This window comes from Scyliorhinus canicula, chromosome 11, assembly GCF_902713615.1.
Source record: "Scyliorhinus canicula chromosome 11, sScyCan1.1, whole genome shotgun sequence".
NCBI classification, from domain to species: Eukaryota; Metazoa; Chordata; class Chondrichthyes; order Carcharhiniformes; family Scyliorhinidae; genus Scyliorhinus; species Scyliorhinus canicula.
In genome coordinates, this window is record NC_052156.1 from 149,931,474 (window position 1) to 149,951,184 (window position 19,711).

Consider the following 19,711-nt stretch of genomic DNA (forward strand, 5'->3'; position numbering starts at 1 on the left):
GGGGAGACTAAATCATAATAATAATAATAATAATAATAATAATAATAATAATAATAATCGCTTATTGTCACAAATAGGCTTCAATGAAGTTACTACGAAAAGCCCCTAGTCGCCACATTCTGGCGCCTGTTTGGGGAGGCCGGTACGGGAATTGAACCTGCACTGCTGGCCTTGTTCTGCATTACAAGCCAGCTGTTTAGCTCACTGTGCTAAAGGGGGAAGGAGTGTCATCACTCTCAGCAAGGTTTCTGTCATGGCCATGATGTCGATGCAATCATCCACAATAAATTCATGAATAGGAAGAACCTTGAACACAGACGAACAGACATTTTGAAGGGAGCAAACAAATTGATTTGAGCTAATCACTCATTACTAATTTTAAAATTCCCTGACTACTCAGCTTGTCAGATTTAATATTATTGGGATAAACAATATCCACGATAAATGGAGCACACACTCATTCAGCAGTAGGAAGATTTGAACTTGACTTTGAGACTGGATTTGCACTTAAGTGAACTCTTTTCTTATAAAATTCTCACTAATTTATGAGATGTCTATCATTAGCCACCTGAGTAGAAGTTATTTTCATCTAAATCATAACATGATCCAAAAGGTTAAGAGACCGTAGGCAAAGGCTGCAGAAATTAGACGTTCAGTATGAAGGAAGGCATTTACTTTCTGTAGTTCTGTTGTCACCATATGGTTTGGTTCTTTGCCAACTACTGTCATCACTAAAGGATTTAGAATATTTAGTTTCCCTTCAGTGTTTACTGCTAGATTGCTGACAAAGAAAGAAATGGGCTTCTGTTTATTTTGTACTTTATTACAGCTCTCAGACCTCTTAAAATGCTTCCCACTAGATTACTTCTAAAGTGCAGTGAAAATATATGCAAATATGAAAACAATTTTGCACACCGGAAGTTGGGAAAAGATCAAGTGTGAATGGCTATCTTACTTTGGCAGTATTAATTGAGGTATGATGTTGTGCAAGAGATTTCCTTTCTGAATATTACCGTGGAATCTTTATTAACGAAATAAAGCATGAGACAGCCAGGCAGGAATTTGATTTAGTGCTTCATTCAAAGATTAGGACCACTGACAATGCACCATTGCCTCAGCGCTAATGTCAGGTTGAATTGCATACATATAATTGCACAGAATGTACAACCAAGGAACAGGCCATGCAACCCAACTGGTCCCTGCAGGTGTATCGGATCTCCACATCTGCTTTTAAGTTAAGTGGTTTGGCCTTTGTCCTCTGCAACCCAGGTTCAGAGGTGAAGGGCCACTATAAACCAGTGTGCCGCCCAGTGCATTATTATTTCTTTTTGATTCTGATGCTGCGGGTCATCTATCATGGAAAAAGGTTAATTCGGAAGTGGATTTCTTCAATAATAATATATTGAAATCACAGCAGATAATCCAAGCAAATAGAATGTTTCTTCTTCAAATTATATGGAATCCAATCCTGTGATCATGCTATAATCTATGTCAACTCATATGTTCAACTCAGGAGAGTTCAGTTCCCAATTAGACTTTCAAATTCAAGTCGTGACAGGACCAGATTTCTTCGTTTTTACAGAACTGATTCTAAATCTGCATATCTTTTTGGCACATGAGTAAGTTTGTCCCATGAGGTGGTGGAATCTGGATGCAGGTGCGGCTTCTTTTTCTTCCTTCTCCAACATCACTGTTCCTCATCGTTAAGATATTATGATTCAAAGCTTGATTGACAAGTTGTCATTATTCTAAGCAATTGGTAACAAGGTCCTCCCAGTCACCATTTCAAGAACTTCAGAATGCCTTTGAAGTACTTTCTCTGCACTCCCCTCGAACATGGCCAATTTGAGAGTTGGGAAAACAGGAACTGGTGGGTTGATGATTTTTGGCCATTCGGATATGCTATCCAGTCAATCAAAGTTGATTACTTCTCCATGGATCGCCACCTTGATGTGATGAAGAGGCTTGCACGTTCCATTGATCCCATGAGTGACTCCTAGAACAAGGGAATTCTTTCCTCCTGGTATTTGAAGTGCTGTTGCAATTAAGATGTTAATCTGACTGCAAATGATTTGTGGGTCTCTATTGGCAGGGGATGGAAAGGAAGGGGGTGGGCAGAAAGGGCAGGGCGCGAGCTTTACGGGCTTTTGTGGTCACTGGCTAGGCTAGTACTTATTGCCCATCCCTATCTGCTCTTGGGAAGGTGGTGTTGTGCTTACTCTTGAACAGCTGCAGTCCATATGCTGTACAAACACCCACAGTGCTGTTCAGAAAGTAATTCCAGAATATTGACCCTGCGACAGTGAATGAACAATTATATATTTCCACATCAGGAAGGTATGTTACTTGGAGGGAGTTTGCAGGTGGTACGTTTTCCAATGTGTCTGCTGCCTTTGTGCTTCTAGATGGTAGGTACGATAGCACAGTGGTTAGCACAGTTGCTTCACAACTCCAGGACTCCAGGTTCGATTCCCGGCTTGGGTCACTGTCTGTGCCAAGTTTGCACTTTCTCCCCGTGTCTGCGTGGGGTTCCTTCGGGTGCTCCGGTTTCCCTCCCACAATCCAAAAAATGTGCAAGTTAGCTGGATTGGCCATGCTAAATTTCTCTTAGTGTCCAAAAAGGTTGGGTTGGGTTAGGAGTGTGAAGGATAGGGTGGGGGTGTGGGCTTTGGTGGGGTGCTCTTTCTAAGGGCCGGTGCAGACTCGATGGGTCAAATGGCCTCCTTCTGCACTGTAAATTCTATGATACTATGGTAGAGGCCAGAGGTTTGGGAGGTGCTGTTGAAGGAGCTATGCTGAGTTGCTGCAGCATACTTTGTAAATGGTACACACTGCTGCCACTGTGCATTGGTGATCAGAGAGAATAAATGGTGAAAGTGGTAGATGGGGTGCCAATCAAGTGGGCTGCTTTGTCCTGCATGGTATTGAGCTCCAAGTGTTGTTGGAGCTGCACTCTGTTCAAGTGGAAAGTATTCCTTCACATTCCTGACTTGTGTCTTGTAGATGGTGGACAGGCATTGGGAGTCAGGAGACGAATTACTGCTCTTGTTTTTGGCTGGTCCATTTCTTGCCAATGGTAACTCCCAGAATGTTAATAGTGGGGATTCAGCAATGGTAATGCCATTGAATGTCATGCGGAGATGGCGAGATTCTCTCCTTGTTGGAGAAGTTTATTGTCTGGCACTTGTTTGCCACATATCAACCCAGGCCTTAACATTGTTCAGGTCTTGCTGCATTGGACATGCACTGCTGCAGTAGTGAGGAGTTGCAAATGGTGCTGAACATTTTGCAGCCATCTGCAAATATTGCCACTTATGATGGACAGAAGGTCATTAATGAAGCGGTTGAAGATGATTGGGCCTCAGACATTACCATGAGAAATTACTGCAGTAATATCCGTGGAACCAAATGACTGACCTGCAACTGCCACAACACCTTCCTTTGAGTGGCATCAGAAGCACATCATGGAAAGGATGAAATGGCTTGGTATGCTGAAGTTATGAGGAGTGTGCAAGAGAGAATGGCATCGGGGAGATGGCATGAAAGGATGGTAGAATTTAGGATGGTAATGACTGGGAAGGGATGGAATGTCTTGGAATGGTGGATAAAATGGAAGGGAGGAGATGGCAAGGAAGGAGTGGCACAGGAGGATAGCATGGGTCGGATGGAATGGCAAGGTGAATGAAATGACGGAATTGGTTAAGTATACTAAATTACCATCAAATGCTTTTCAGGGCTCTGCTACTATGTCCATGTTACAAACATGGATCATTGGAGAACCAATATTGTTCTCTCTTTAACAAAATACTTATAAGATAATCAGCCAAAGCAGTTGCATAAAGTCATAAATTCAGATTTCTCTTCTTTAAATTGAATGTGAATTCTATCATGTTATGATCAGTCGTACCTGGAGGATTCTTTACTATGCGATCACCAATTAGTCCCGTCTCTTTATACATTACCAGGACCAAAATAGTCTGTTCTCTGATTCCAGAACATATTTGTCTAAGAAACTGCCCAAAACAGACTTTATGAATTCGTACCCCAGGCTAATCTTTGCCAATTTGATTTGTCTAATCTATAAGGAGATTAAAATCTCCCACAACTATTGCAATTACCTTTCTTACCAACCCTTATTATTAATTGATTTACACTCTGTCCTACACTGTAGCTACTCAGAGGGGCCATAAGCCACCGTACACCACTGACTTCTTGCCTTAGCTACTTCTTTTCTCCACCCAAACTGATTCTACATTTTGAGGCTGGTTTAGCTCAGTAGGCTAGACAGCTGGTTTGTGAAGCAGAACGAGGCCAGCAGCCTGGGTTCAATTCCCGTACCAGCTGAGAATTCTGAATTCTCCCTCCGTGTACCTAAACAGGTGCCGGAATGTGGTGACTAGGGGCTTTTACTTCATTGCAGTGTTAATGTAAGCCTACTTGTGACAATAAAAGATTATTTGAAATTTTGATCCACTGAACCAATCATATCTTGAATACGATCTCATCCTATATTAACAGAGCTATACCACCTCTTTAAAAAAAAAATCCTTTCTGTCCTTCTGAAACGTCAAGTACCCTTAAATATTCAGGTCCCAGCCGTGGTCACTATCTCTGTAATCATATCATTTAGCTCCATCATCTGTGCTATCAATTCATCCATTTTGTTAAAAATGCTGCGTGCATTCTGAAGAAGAACCTTTAATGACACCTTTTTACCATATTTCCCTTCCGTAGCCGTATTTGCTTGTGCCCTCTTTTAGTTGACTGATAAAAATAGAATCTGTGAGGGCAGCATGGTGGCCTAGTGGTTAGCACAACCGCCTCACGGCGCTGAGGTCCCAGGTTCAATTCTGGGTCACTGTCCGTGTGGACTTTGCACATTCTCCCCGTGTCTGTGTGGGTTTCGCCCCCACAACCCAAAAATGTGCAGAATAGGTGGATTGGCCACGCTAAATTGCCCCTTAATTGGAAAAAATAATTGGGTAATCTAAATTTATTTATTTTTTTATAAATAGAATCTGTGAGAAATCTGCATGGATGAACCGTAAAGGTATTTTTATTTGAGGATATGGAATTATAATTATTTAGTGTCACTAACTCACTTTTTCTAGATTTAGTGAACCTCTGATAAATTGAATAAATGAGGGCAGCATGGATCACTTCTAAAAAGCTGTACTGCATCTTTCTGTGAATTCAGGCAGGCTGAGCTCCAAGAACACTGAGCTACTGTGCACCCCTCTGATCTAAGGTGACATTGCAATCCTGTGGGCCACCCCATTAATCACGTATTAACGACCCAGACTTAACAACAAAGAGCCTGAAGAATGCTCAAATAGCTTATTCTCTGAAGATCCCTTGAACAGACTGATATGTCAAGTTTGTCTCAACAGGATGACCAATCTCTCACATGATACGATCAACAATGTCACCTCAGGAACATGCCTCCTCCTCTCTCTCTCTCTCTCTCTGTCTGTCTCACGGTTCGCAGTTGGAGTATTCTCTTCATTGATAAGACTTCAAATAAGTGCTTGGATCACTGAATGTGTCAGCAGAAAAAAAACATCCATCAGGCTGCAACTGCACTTGAGCATTGTTTTCCTCTGTTTTATTGAGTGCCAGACTTCAATTCTTGTATCCCCTTATATTGCTTCCTCCTATGTCTAACCTCTTCCACCCCTACCATCCATCGAGATTGTTGTGTTCCTCCAATTCTGAATGAATGAAAACATTCGACTAGGAGGCCGGGCGCTGGGCCCGTGCTCCCCAGCAAGTGGCTGGCTTGCTGGCCAGTGAGAGCAGCTGGGAAGGTCGGGAGCGGTTCGGCAGCAACGGGGCCATGGGCCACAGCCGCGGCAGTACATTACAGGGAGAGGCTGGTGGAAGCTGTGCGGATCGAGGAGTGGAGTGAGGCCTGCGCCATGTGGCAGCAGGCAGGCCAGCCTGAAATGGGCCTGGGCTGGGCACCCGTAGAACAGCTTTCACTAACAAAAATGGCAAGTGGAAAAGAGAGGAGAGAGGAATGAGAATGCAGAATATTATCCACCATAAACATCTACTGTGCAAACTGTTGTTTTCACCATTCCATTGCGACTGACCAGAAGTAAAATGGAACCCTGAATAATGAGGGATTGCCAATATAAATCCAGCTGAAATGTGCCTCTATCCTCTTCACGCATCCTTCAAACCTGTGCTCAAAGACCTACATTGACTCTTGGCTAAGCTGAACTTTAAAATTGTGTTCTTTCTGTACATGCTCCTTGCCTTTCCTTAGCTCAGTGATTTCTTTCTTCCAGCCCCACAATCCCTCCAAGATATCTGCACCCTAAGCCCTGGAATTTCCTCCCTTAACATCTCCACCATAAATTCTTCTGAACCATGGTGGATTTGAACACAAATTCTCTTAATTATTAGTCCAATAACAATCATTATACTACTCCATGCTATAATGAATGCAAGCTATCATTTTCAGCACAAGCTTTCAGATACGTACAAATTTGCAATAACCTAATTTGCAGAACCATCTCATTAACATTACTCAGTTCAACAGAGCAAGCTGAATTCGCAGAATAAAAGAAGCAATGGCATAGCACTGATGCTACTTCAGCTCATGACTGTGCTCAGTACCTCTTCCTGGCAATTCTTATGTAAAAAGAATGTTGGCTTTCCCTACCATCAGTGTTAGGGAGTCTGCCAACTGCAACTGGCAATTTAAGTAAGCACTGCATTGCATGTCGCAAGGTTCTGACAGGAATATCACATTAAGGGGGCAAGGGTTTGCCCAAAAATATCAATTACACAGTAACATAATTCATTTAATGCCAAATCTAGTCCAATTATGTACGCTTTGCACCAAAAACAATACATCAGTTGAAAGCTGCGCACAGATTAAATCAACTCCCAATAGACTCAGTACTTAAGCATGTTCTCCAGTGGTGATAGGGAGTACTCCAAAAAAAATCTGCTGTACAAGTCTACTGTAAAGAGATAATTCCTTTAAAATATAAAGTAATGTTCAAATGATGAGACTCGGCTTTAATAATTTATTCTACACCTAAAGCTGTGTATGTACCAAAATTAAGATCCAGACATTCTTAGCGAACAATTGGCAAGGACATATTTTAGTATAAAATTCAAATTGAACATTCAAACTTAAATAAGTGTACCAACAGTCACAATGTGTAAAGCTCCATATTAGCACGTAAATAATAAAACATATGATCTGGATGAACTTGAAGGAGTTAAAAAAAAACCATTTACTGGAAAAGTGAAGAACCATACTGAAAGGTAATTAGATTAAAAGGTATCCCGCGACTCTTCTGCTAGAAAAACAACCAGCGGGATTCTCCTTTCCGGAGATATTGGGCGCAATTTCCCTGGAAAAATGTCTGAATTAATTTGTGGCGGGTTTTTCAGTGAGTTTCCCACCGGCATGTTTCCCACCGCTATTCAATGACACTTAGTCAATATTTTGGGCCCTGGGGAGTTTCTCACTGGTTTAGAATCATACAATTTATAGAGCAGAAGGAGGCCCATCGAGTCTGCATCAGACCTTGGAAAGAGCACTCCACTTAAGCTCACACCTCCACCCTATCCCCATAACCCAGTAACTCCACTTAATCATTCTGGACACTAAGGAAAGTTTTAACATGGCCAATCCACCTAACCTGCACAGGGCTAGACAGCTGGTTTGTGATGCAGAACAAGGCCAGCAGCACGGGTTCAATTCCTGTACCAGTTTATCCGAACAGGCGCCAGAATGTGGTGACTAGGGGCTTTTCACAGTAACTTCATACTTGTGACAATAAAATATTATTATTATTATTGTCTTTGGACTTGGGAGGAAACCATAGCACCATGAGGAATCCCACGCAGACACAGGTATAACATGCAGACTCCACACAGGCAATGACCCAAGCTGGGAATCGAACCTGGGACCCTGGAGCTGTGAAGCCACAGTGCTAACCACAATTCAAAACAGCTCCCACCACACTGATTTCCTCCAATACCATGATGGATTCTTCCTCCACTTTGATTGATGAGCATTAATATGCAGAACGAATTAGCATTACCAAAATTGGAGTTGTTCATATGCATGTTAAGCCAAATCGTGATTTGCAGATCAGATTGCGATAAGTTAAATATAATTCGTGCCAACTTCAAATTATTATATAACCACTTACCTGCCAGTAGGAAGGTGATCAGACAGGTCTCTTTTGGCATGTAGAGCTTCAGCCGAGAGCCACTGAAGACATATTCAACCACAGCCTCTGAACGGCCGGCTCTCTGCAGGAATGGCAGAAATTGCTTGGCTTTCTGGGTGTCCTGGAAGCAATCAGACATGAACTTATTTGGGAATGTGTGCACAGACTGAGCACCACCAGCAAAGCATGATACAAATGAATACTGATGTCAATCAGGAATGAGAACTCAGAATTAATTTTTACCCTTAGCCTAGGGGCATTTGAGGAGCTGTATCTCTTGTGGATACAACAGACTGAAATCTTGCTCTTATCAGCGCCATTCAAACAGATCACACTACAAATTTGGCCATTAAATGTGCCTACAGTCAATATACATCGAAAGTAGTTTTCTTTCAATGAAGCTTTTTGTGGTGCTTGCAAAAATAAGTTGCAATCTAAATGTGAGCCTCTCAAGAACTGCAACGTCTTAAGCTTGAAGAACAACAGCGTTGATATTTTGTGTTGAATAACAATGAAGCAATCACCTTACTGCAAGTACCCATCAGTTAACATTATTCTCCACCAGGGTTGCTCACTACTGTGTAGCAAGATATAAAGGCATTTTTGTTTTGATGTTCATTCAGTTCAGATCTTGAGCATATATATCGCTAAGAAAAAAATCCCTCACATTATTTAACTAATTCTCGAGTCCGGAAAATGAAGTATCGTTCCTCAAGGTTGAAGTGAGCTTTATTGGAACAGTACAGTGGGCAGAGGTCAAAAAAGTTAGCGTGGGAATGGAGTGGACAATTAAAATGACAGATGACTGGAAGTTCGGGGTACACTGTGGACTAAATGGAGGTATTCTGCAAAAGCAATTACCCAATCTGCATTTGGTCTCCCACAATGCAGAAAACTCTGCATCACGAGCAGCAAATACATTATACTAAATTGAATGAGGAGCAAGCAAATCGCTGCTATACCTGGAAGGAGTCTTTGGGGTCTTGTACGGTGAGGGAGTGGAGGTGAGAGGGCAGGTATTGCACCTTCTGCATTTGCATGGGAAGTGCCGGGGAGAGGGTGGATTGAGGAGTGGACTTGGACGTCACAGAGGGAAAAATAACTCCAGTTCAATACGGAGGCTGGTGAAGTGGAAGGTGAGGGCAAGGAGAACCCCTTTGTAGTTCAGGGAGAGAGTAAGAGGCAAGAGCAGAAAATTGAACATACATGGCTGAGCGTGATGGAAGGGAATCCTCAGTGAAGGAAAAAGGAAGACGCATCCATAGGTCATATTAACGTAACAGATGAAATAAACACTGAAACTGGGAGAAGCTCATCGCTTCTAGGCCTTTTGACTAAGATGAGCATGAGGTCAGGTGTAATGCCTGGATCTGGTATGTCTCTCTTGTGGGGACCATGAATTGGATTCAATTTGAATTGTTTTTTGAAGCAGGTAAGGAGCTGGATTAGGGGTTTGCCCCTGTCCACACTGAGCTCTGGCTTTGTAACTCTGATAAAGTAATAAAAGAAAAAAAAAATCAGTTGGCTTAAAAATATCTCTGCCACTATGGTTGGGTTCAGACACTCCCTTCTCCCTCCTGCATCGTCCTCAGTGTTTCACTCATATAGGTCCATGTGACTTGTGATTGTTTAGAAAGATATCTTGCTGTATGATCACTTTTACAACTGTAACATTAACATATTATTAAGGCTCCAAAGCCATTCTCCGTTCCTCTTCAACACCATTCCAATCTGTGGCTTTATCAATGAACTGATTTTTCTTATGCAAGGCTGGATATGCCTGGCCAACAGGCTAGAAAAATCTTCAGCTTCATTAATTAACAACCAGCATGCACCTTTGGTGAATTACTGTCACTTTGCTTGCCAATGTCAATTTCACTGGATTTTTTGCACGAGGCAGTCAGCAGGTGTCAAGTTATACATTCTCTCTTTTCCCGTTCCCAAAATAAGCTCAGCAAATCATAGTTGAGTCCCGAGCCAATGTAAAATATGCCCCATCTTTACTGGAGTAGACAAGTGTCGAGAATGATGTTTGAAGGACTCTGACACAGATTTCCTATTGAAATTCATATCACCACTACAATTTAGTAATTAGTTACACTAAATGTTTTATAATCTCAGTGGTACCAAAATTCCAGGAACCAAATGCAAATTTCCCAACAAACCAACAATAATTACAGTTGTCTGAGTACAAACAATGACTTTACTATAATAATAATCTTTATTAGTGTCCCAATTAACACTGAGATTAACACTGCAACAAAGTTAGTGGGAAAATCCACAAGTCGCCACATTCTGGCGTCTTTTCGAGTACACAGAGAGAATTCGGAATGTTCAATTTACCTAACAAGCACGTCTTTCGGGACTTGTGGGAGGAAACCGGAGTACCCGGAGAAAACCCATGCAGGCACGGGGAGAACCTGCAGACACCGCACCGACAGTGACCCAAGCCGGGAATCGAACATGGAATCCTGGTGCTGTGAAGCAACAGTTCTAAACCACTGTGCTTCGGTGTCACCCATAACCAACTGCCCAATTGCTAGCTGTTCTGCACAATAGATTTGTGAACCTTTTACAAACAAACCCAAATCGCTGAGAGAACTAAAATTCAAACATTTCTTACCATTTAAACAATGATTTTCTACTCTTCCACCCATAAGACATAGGAGCATAATTAGGCCACTCGGCCTATCGAATCTGCTCCTCCATTCAATCATGGCTGATATTTTTCCAGTCACCACAACCCCTTATTAATCAAGAACATATCTATCTCTGTCTCAAAGACACTCAGTGATTTGGCCTCCACAGGCTTCTGCGGCAAAGAGTTCCACAGATTCACCACCCTCTGGCTGAAGAAATTCCTCCCCATCTCTGTTTTAAAGGATTGTCACTTTAGTCTGAGATTGTGACCTCTGCTTCTAGTTTTTCCTACAAGTGCAAACATCCTCTCCACGTCCACTGTATCTAGGCCTCGCAGTATCCTGTAAGTTTCAAAAAGGTCCCCCCTTATCCTTCTGAACTCCAACAGGTACAGACCCAGAGTCCTCAACCGTTCCTCATACGGCAAGCTCTTCATTCCAGGGATCATTCTTGTGAACCTCCTCTGGACGCTTTCCAATGCCAGCCAATACTTCCTTCGGTATGAGGCCCAAAACTGTCCCACAATATTCCAAATGGGGTCTGACCAGAGCCTTGTACAGCCGCAGAATTACATCCCTGTTCTTGTATTCTTGCCCTCTCGACATGAATGCTAACAATGCCTTTGCCTTCCTAACTGCTGACTGAACCTGCACGTTAACCTTAAGAGAATCTTGAACAAGAACGCCCGAGTCCCTTTGTGCTTCTGATTTCCTAAGCATTTCCCCATTCAGAAAATAGTCTTTGCCTAAATTCCTCCTTCCAAAGTGCATAACCTCACACTTTTCCACATTGTATTCCATCTGCCACCTCATTGCCCACTCTCCTAGCCTGTCCAAGTTCTTCTGCAGCCCCCCCTGCTTCCTCAATCTACCTGTCCCTCTACAGATCTTTGTATCATCTGCAAACTTAGCAAAAGTCCCTTCAGTTACCTCTTCTAGCTCGTTAAGGTATATTGTAGGGGCGGCACATGGCCTAGTGGTTAGCACTGCAGCCTACGGCGCTGAGGACCCGGGTTCGAATCCCGGCCCTGGGTCAATGTCCGTGTGGAGTTTGCACATTCTTCCCGTGTCTGCGTGGGTTTCACCCCCACAACCCAAAGATGTGTAGGTAGGTGGATTGACCACACTAAATTGCCCCTTAATTAGAAAATAAATAAATAATTGGGTACTCTAAATTTAATTTAAAAAAAAGGAATATTGTGAAAAGTTGTGGTCCCAGCACAGACCCGAAGCACACCACTAGTCACAGACTGTCATCCTGAAAAAGACCACTTTATCCCTACTCTCTGCCTTCTGCCAGTCAGCCAATCCTCTATCTATGCCAGGACCTTACCCTTAACACCATGGGCTCTTAACTTATTTAACAGTCTCCTATGTGGCACCTTGTCAAAGGCCTTCTGGAAATCTAAATAAATCACATCCACTGGTTCTCCTTTGTTTAACGTCCAGTCACCACATTCCGGCGCCTGTTCAGGTACACAGAGGGAAAATTCAGAATGTCCAAATTAGCTAACAGCACGTCTTTCGGGACTGAAACCGGAGCACCCGGAGGAATACTACGCAGACACGGGGAGAACGTGCACACTCCGCACAGTGACTCAGCCGGGAATCGAACCTGGGACACTGGCACTGTAAAGCAACAGTGCTACCCACTGTGCTACCGTGCTGGCCTTGTTACCTCATCAAAGAACTCTAACATAAGAACATAAGAACATAACGGATTGGTTACAAAGCCAGCTCCTCCTTCATGTCTTTGTAGTTACCCTTATTTAATTGTAATACTGCTACATCTAATTCCAGCTTCTCCCTCTCAAACTTCAGGGTAAATTCTATTGTATTGTATTGTGGTCACTGCTCCCTAAGGGTTCCTTCACCTTAAGTTCCCTAATTAAGTCTGACTCATTAAACATCACCAAATCCAGAATTGCCTGTTCCCTGGTACGCTCTGTCACAAGCTACTCGAAAAAAAATCTTAGACATTCCACAAATTCCTTTTCTTGGGATCCACTACCAACCTGATTTTTCAAGTCCACCTGCATATTGAAGTCCCCCATGATTATTGTAATTATGTACTTTTTATATGCCTTTTCTATCTCCCGATTTATTTTCTGTCCCACATAGGGGGTCTCTACAAAACTCCCATTAGGGAGTTTTTTACCTTTGAGATTCCTCAACTCTACCCACAGAGATTCAATGCCTTCTGATCCTATATCGCTCCTTGCTATCGATTTAACTTCATTCCTTACTAACAATGCAACCACGCCCCCTTTGCCCATTTGCCTATCCTTTCGATCGGACACATATCCTTGGATATTGAGATCCCAGCCCTGATCCTCTTGCAGCCACGTCTCTGTAATGCCCACAACATCGTACCAGCCAATTTCAATGTGCATAACAAGCTCATTTACCTTGTTCCGTATACTGCACACGCATTTAGGTACAACACCCTCAGTCCTGCACCACCACCCTTCTCACGCGTGGCACATTTTTTGCGCTGTCTGAGGGTGATGTTGTTCTCTTATTTTTGTTCTCTATTTCCCCTTCAGTTATCACACCTTCTAAGCTAACGCTCTAGCTCCCACCCCCTTGCCATACTAGTTTAAATCCTCCCGAATGACTCAAGCAAACCTCCCAGCCAGGATACTGGTGCCCCTCCAGTTTAGATGCAACCCATCCTTCTTGTACAGGTCCCACCTGCCCCAGAAGAGATCCCAATGGTCCAGAAATCTGAAACCTTCCCTCCTACACCACCATGTATTTAGCTACACTATCCTCCTATTTCTAGCCTCACTGGAACGTGGCACAGGAAGTAATCCTGAGATTGCAACCCTAGAGGTCCTGCTTTTTAGCTTACTGCCTAACTCCCTGAACTCCTTCTGCAGGAGTTCATCGCTCTTCCTGCCTATGGCGTCAGTACCTATGTGTACTACGATCTCTGGCTGTTTACCCTCCCCCTTCAGAATGCCCTGTGTTCGTTCAGAGACATCCTTGACCCTGGCACCAGGGCGGCAACATACCATCATGGAGTCTATTTCACATCCACAGAAAGGCATGTGTCCCTTACTATAGAGTCCCCTATAACTATCGCTCTTCTGCACTTCCCTCTCCCGTGCTGAACAACAGAGCCAGTTGGCTGATACCAAAATAAATAACTTCACATTCCCCACATTATATGCCATTCTGAGACCTCTTGCCCATTAACTTTACTGGTCTAATATCCCTTTGCAGCTTCTTGTGTTCTTGTCACATCTTACGTACCTCCTAGCTTCTTAGTCTGCAAACCTGTAGATAGATGAATGGTCTCTTCCTCCAAGTTTTTAAATAGATTGTAAATAGCGGAGGGAAAAACATTGATTCTTGTGGTACCCCATTAGTAACAAGCCAAAAAAGTCCCGTTCTTCTTACATTTTTATTTTGTTCTTAACAACTCTTTATTCATTCTAAGATATTACCTCCAACCCCATGAACCCTTATCTTGTGCAATAACCTCCCATGTGGCACCTTATCAAATACATTTGAAAATCCACTGGTTCCCCATTACCTGCCCTGCTAGTCACATTGTTAAAAAAAAAATCACGAATTATGTGTCAAACAGGATTCCACTTTATAAACCATGTTGAATGTGCCTAATCTAGGTATTATTTAGGTATTATAAGGACCCTGTTACCACTTCATTAATGGGTCCAGTATTTTCCCAACAGCTGATGTCAGGCTAATTGATCTGTCGTTCCATGTTTTCTCTGTCCCTCTTTTCTTGGATAGCAGTATTAGATTTGTTGCTTTCCAGTAGAGACGGTAATGCGGTCCTGGACCCAGCGGCGGTGAACGAGGTGTTTAAGGATTAAACACTCATAAATTGTATGAGTCGGAACCCCCGGCTGGAGTGGAGGGGATGAAGCAATTTCTGGATCAGTTGAGGTTCCCGAGGGTGGAGGAGGACCTGGTGGAGGGGCTGGGGGCCCTAATTGAGATTGAGGAAATAATCAAGGGGCTGGAGGGAATGCAGTCGGGCAAGGCCCCGGGGCCTGACGGATGTTTTCAGAGATATTGAGCCCACTGCTGTTGAGGACATTTACAAAGCAAGAGAGAAGGGAGTCCTCCCCCCAACAATGTTGCAGGCCTTGATTTCATTGATCCTAAAACGGGAGAAGGATCCGGAGCAATGCGGGTCATACCAGGCCAATTTCTCTGCTGAATGTGGATGCCAAACTGCTGACTAAGACACTGGCCACAAAGATAGAGGACTGTCCCGGGGAGTGATAGGGGAAGACCAGACGGGATTTGCTAAGGGCAGGCAACCTAAGGCCAATGTTCAAAAGCTACTAAATGTTATTACAATGCCCTCAGAAGGAGGGGAGGTGGAGGTAGCGACGGGTGCGGAGAAGGCTTTTGATCGGGTGGAGTGGAACTGATTGCGGCGCTGGGAAGGTGTGGGTATGGGGAGGGCTTTATTAACTGGGTGCGATTGCTCTATAAGACACCAGTAGAGAGTGTGCGTACGAACCGGCTTTGGCTATGGCGTTAAGAGCCTCTAGGAACTGGAAAGGGCTGGTTCGGGGGGGGGGGGGGGGGGGGGGGGGGGGGGGGGGGGGGGGCACACACACCGGGTCTCGCTCTACGCAGATGACCTGCTCTTGTACATTTCGGACGCATTGGAGGGGATGGGGGAAGTAATACGAATCTTGGGGGAATTTGGCAGTTTTTCAAGGTATAAATTGAACATGGGGAAGAGCGAGATGTTTGTGATCCAGGCAAGAGGGCAGGAAAAGAGACTGGGAGAGCTGCCGCTTAGAATGGTAGGGAAGGGCTTTCGATATCTGAGAATCCAGGTGTCCTGGAAATGGGAGGTACTACACAAGTTAAACCTATCCCGGTTGGTAGAACTAATGGAAGGGGACTTTAAGAGATTGGACATGCTCCTGCTATCATTGGCGGGGAGGGTACAGACCATGAAAATGACGGTCCTTCCCAGATTTCTGTTTGTCTTTCAGTGCCTCCCCATCTTCATCTCAAAGGTCTTTTTCAAGCGGGTGAATAGGTTATTTTGTGCTTTGTGTGGGCGGGTAAAACCCCGCGAGTGAAGAAAGTATTGCTGGAGCGCAGTCGGGGGGATGGTGGGTTGGCGCTGCCAAACCTCTGCAATTATGACTGGGCGGCTAATATAGCCATGATTAGGAAGCGGGTAGTGGGGGGGTCGGCATGCAAGCAGATGGAGGCAAAGTCACCAGTCTGGGAGCATTGGTAACGGTATCTCTGCCGTTGTCGCCAGCCCGATACTCCATAAGTCCGGTGGTAGTGGCGGCTCTGTGGATCTGGGGGCAATGGAGGAGATACAAGAGTGGAGGGAGCATTGATTTGTACCCCGATTTATAACAACCATAGGTTTGTACCGGATAGGCTGGATGGCAGGTTCCGGAGGTGGCAGGAGGCAGGAATCAGAAGGAAGGGGATCTATTTATAGATGGGAGCTTTCCCAGCTTGAAAGCTTTGGAGGATAAATTTAAATTGCCACCAGGGAATGATTTTAGGTATTTGCACGTGCGAGACTGCTGCCGCCATGGGTGATGAAACTCCGGTGGAGGAGCTCAAGGGCAAGTTTGAGGACGAGCTAGGAGGAGAGATAGAGGCGGGTCTATGGGCGGATGTCCTCAGCAGGGTTAATACCTCCTCATTGTGCGCCAGGCTTAGCCTGATACAATTTAAGGTAGTCCACCGGGCACACATGACAGTGGCTCGGATGAGCAAGTTTTCGGGGTAGAGGATAGGTGTGTGAGGTGCACGGGAAGTCCAACAAATCATGTCCACATGTTTTGGGCATGCCCGAAGCTTAGAGGATTTTGGCAGGGTTTTGCAAAGGCAATGTCCACGGTGCTAAAAACACGGGTGGTACCGAGTCTGGAGGTAGCGATCTGTAGAGTGTCGGAAAATCCGGGAGTTCAGGGGGCGAAAGAGGCAGGTTCTGCCTCCCTGGTAGCCCGGAGACGGATCTTATTAATGTGAAGGGACTTGAAGCCCCCGAGTGTAGCGACCTTGGTTAGTGACATGGCTGGGTTTCTCAGTCTCGAGAAAATAAAGTCCGCCTTAAGAGGGTCAATGTTAGGGTTCTCCCGGAGGTGGCAGCCGTTCGTCGACTTTCTCGGGGAAAATTAAAATGTCAGCAGATGCAGTATTCCAAGGAAGGGGGGGGGGGGGGGGGGGGAATTGTTGTTTGGTTGAGGTGCGTGAAGATTGGGCTGAGGGGGGGGGAATGTTCATTTTGCCATGTGGATATTATTGTTATTGTTTTTTGTTATTGTTGTAAAAAATTTCAAATACCTCAATAAAAATATTATTAAAAAAAGATTTGTTGCTTTCCAATGTACTATGACCATTCTAGAAGCTAGGGAATTATGAAAAATAATAATCTGTGCGTCCCCTATATGCATTCTGAATTTTAAACTGTGTTCTGTCAGGTCCAGAAGAATGGTCGGCTTTTCGCCCCACAACTTTCTTCAGTACCGTTACTCTACCCATATTAATTACTTGAAAATCTTAACCCTGATTGGCCGTTGGTATCAGACTATTTTGCAATGCTTTTTGTTGTGTCTTCTACTGTTACGATAGATACCAAATGTTGGTTTCACAACTCTATCGTTTCTTTATTCCCCATTATAATTTCTCCTGTCTCAGCTTTTAAGGGACTAATGTTACACTATTCTTTTTTACATAACAGCAGAAGCTCCTACAATCAGTTTTCCTATTTCTTGTCAGCTTACTCTCATTGTGTTTTCCCAACCATCAATTATTTGGTCATCCATTGTTGGTTTCCATGGTAAATTCCTTGTTTATGATTCAAGATTTGGAGTAACAATATAAGGCGGGACCACAGTTTAAATTCTCATTATTCAGAACACGGATTTAAAACTATAGCCAGAGGTCCTGGAATTGCCAAATCCAGCCTCTTGAAATTGGGACGGTAACTTGGTACAACCAACATACAGATACTCCATGCTATTGAGCTGCCACATATGCAGACTCCTGTTAGGTTGCAATTCATAGTTTTATTTCCACATATTATATCAATCAGATGGCTGGGAAACATTCTTCCAGACCAGTAAGCAAAATAAAGATCAACCAACAGGAATGCAGGCAGGCTGGAGGTACTCAGCTCACTGGGGAACAAAAATTGTAAATAGGTTATTGACAGTATATTGCAATTATGGGTAGTGCTATCTCTGGAGGTACCAGTGGAATCCGCCTACATAAGTGCACAATAAGGCATCTGCAGGCAGCAGGACATTTGCCGTATAAATTTGCTGCCAGCTTCAAAACGAAGAGCAACTAATATCCAAAACAGTTGGACAAGAATATAAAAAAACTTCTCAAGTCTTAATTATTGAACTTACAATAACTAGATAAGGTAGATAGTCGACATATTTTCCCAAAGGTGGAGGAGTCTAGATCTAGAGGGCATAGATTTAAGGTGAGAGGGGAGAGATACAAAAGAGACCAGAGGGGAAATTTCTTCACACAGAGGGTGGTGAGTATCTGGAATGGGCTGCCAGCGGCAGTGGTAGAGGAGGGTACAATTTTGTCCTTTTTGACAGTTACATGGGCAGGGTGGGTATGGAGGAATATGGGCCAAATGTGGGCAAGTGGGACTAGCTTTGTGATAGAAATTAGCATGGACAAGCTGGGCCGAAGGGCCTGTTTCCATGCTGTAAACATCTATGACTCTATAACTAGATATAACTTGTGATACTTAGATTTCTTAAATGGTCTGTGGTACAGGCTAATAAAATACTTGGATTTCAACTCCAATACGAGGAGGGAAAAAGAGTTCCTGCTCCTGAATACTGTTTAACGATTTGGAATTATCTATCTGAAGGGTTGTAGATGCTCCATCATTGAATATATTAAAGACCGAGATTAGCAGATTTTTGATCGCTCAAGGGATATAGGGAACGAAAAGTGAAAACCAGCTGTTACCCTACTGAATGGCCTGAGGGGTCGATTGGTCTATGCGTCCTCCCATTCTGATCATTCCCGCTCGAATTACACACAGACAGAATTGTGCTCCCACAGCCTAAACGTACTGAAATTCATCAAAACTATACTCCAGCAAAGAGTTAACACATCTTCACAAGGGAAGTGGAAAAGTTATAAATGACAAACTAGGGAGCTATCACTCCAGTTCCAAGTAGGCAACTCCCAAGCACGAAGGTTACCTTGACAACAAAACAAACCTGGTTTCTGAAAAGTTTTGATGTATTGTACTGAACATGATCAAATACTTAGAATGGCTTTCCATTTATAAATCACTGACCAGCTGAATACAATTTTGTTGCACTGTAGACATTTCAGCCTGGGTTCAATACTATTCAAATTAATAGCTGCTTTGTTGAGGCAACTGGACAGGCATTTTGGAGCTGTTCAATGCTATCTCAAAGTAATATACTTGGGTTATGGTGTTGCATCATTAATGTTGATGCTAACACGCACCGCACAGTTGGCTTTAATTAATTTCCATTCATTGAAATTCATGTGCTTCACAAGACAAAAACCTTGGACACTACATGGCCCTGGACCATCAAGGTATTTATTTATTGCTTCATGGGATGTGGACATCACTGTCTAAGCTGGCATTTATTGCCCATCCCTAATTGCTCTGCAGAGGGCAATTGAGAGTCAACCACATTGCTGTGGGTCTGGAGTCACATGTAGGCCAGACCAGGTAAGGATGGCAGATTTTCTTCCCTAAAGGACATGAGTGAACCAGATGGGTTTTTAACAATCTACAATAGTGTCATGGTCATTATTAGACTTTGAATTCCAGATTTTAGCATTACTGTGCAACTCGCTTTTGAAAGCTCTAGTATCCAAGACGGTAAT

The 19,711-nt window shown here is 43.6% G+C and overlaps 1 protein-coding gene across 1 annotated transcript in view; it reads right to left on the reverse strand.

Moving 5' to 3' along the window:
- snd1 (staphylococcal nuclease and tudor domain containing 1) overlaps nt 1-19,711 on the reverse strand; it is a 1,128,702-nt gene that overhangs the window by 729,940 nt on the left and 379,051 nt on the right. The window contains 1 exon segment of the mRNA XM_038812228.1: nt 8,181-8,322. Coding sequence (XP_038668156.1) covers nt 8,181-8,322 — 142 coding nt within the window.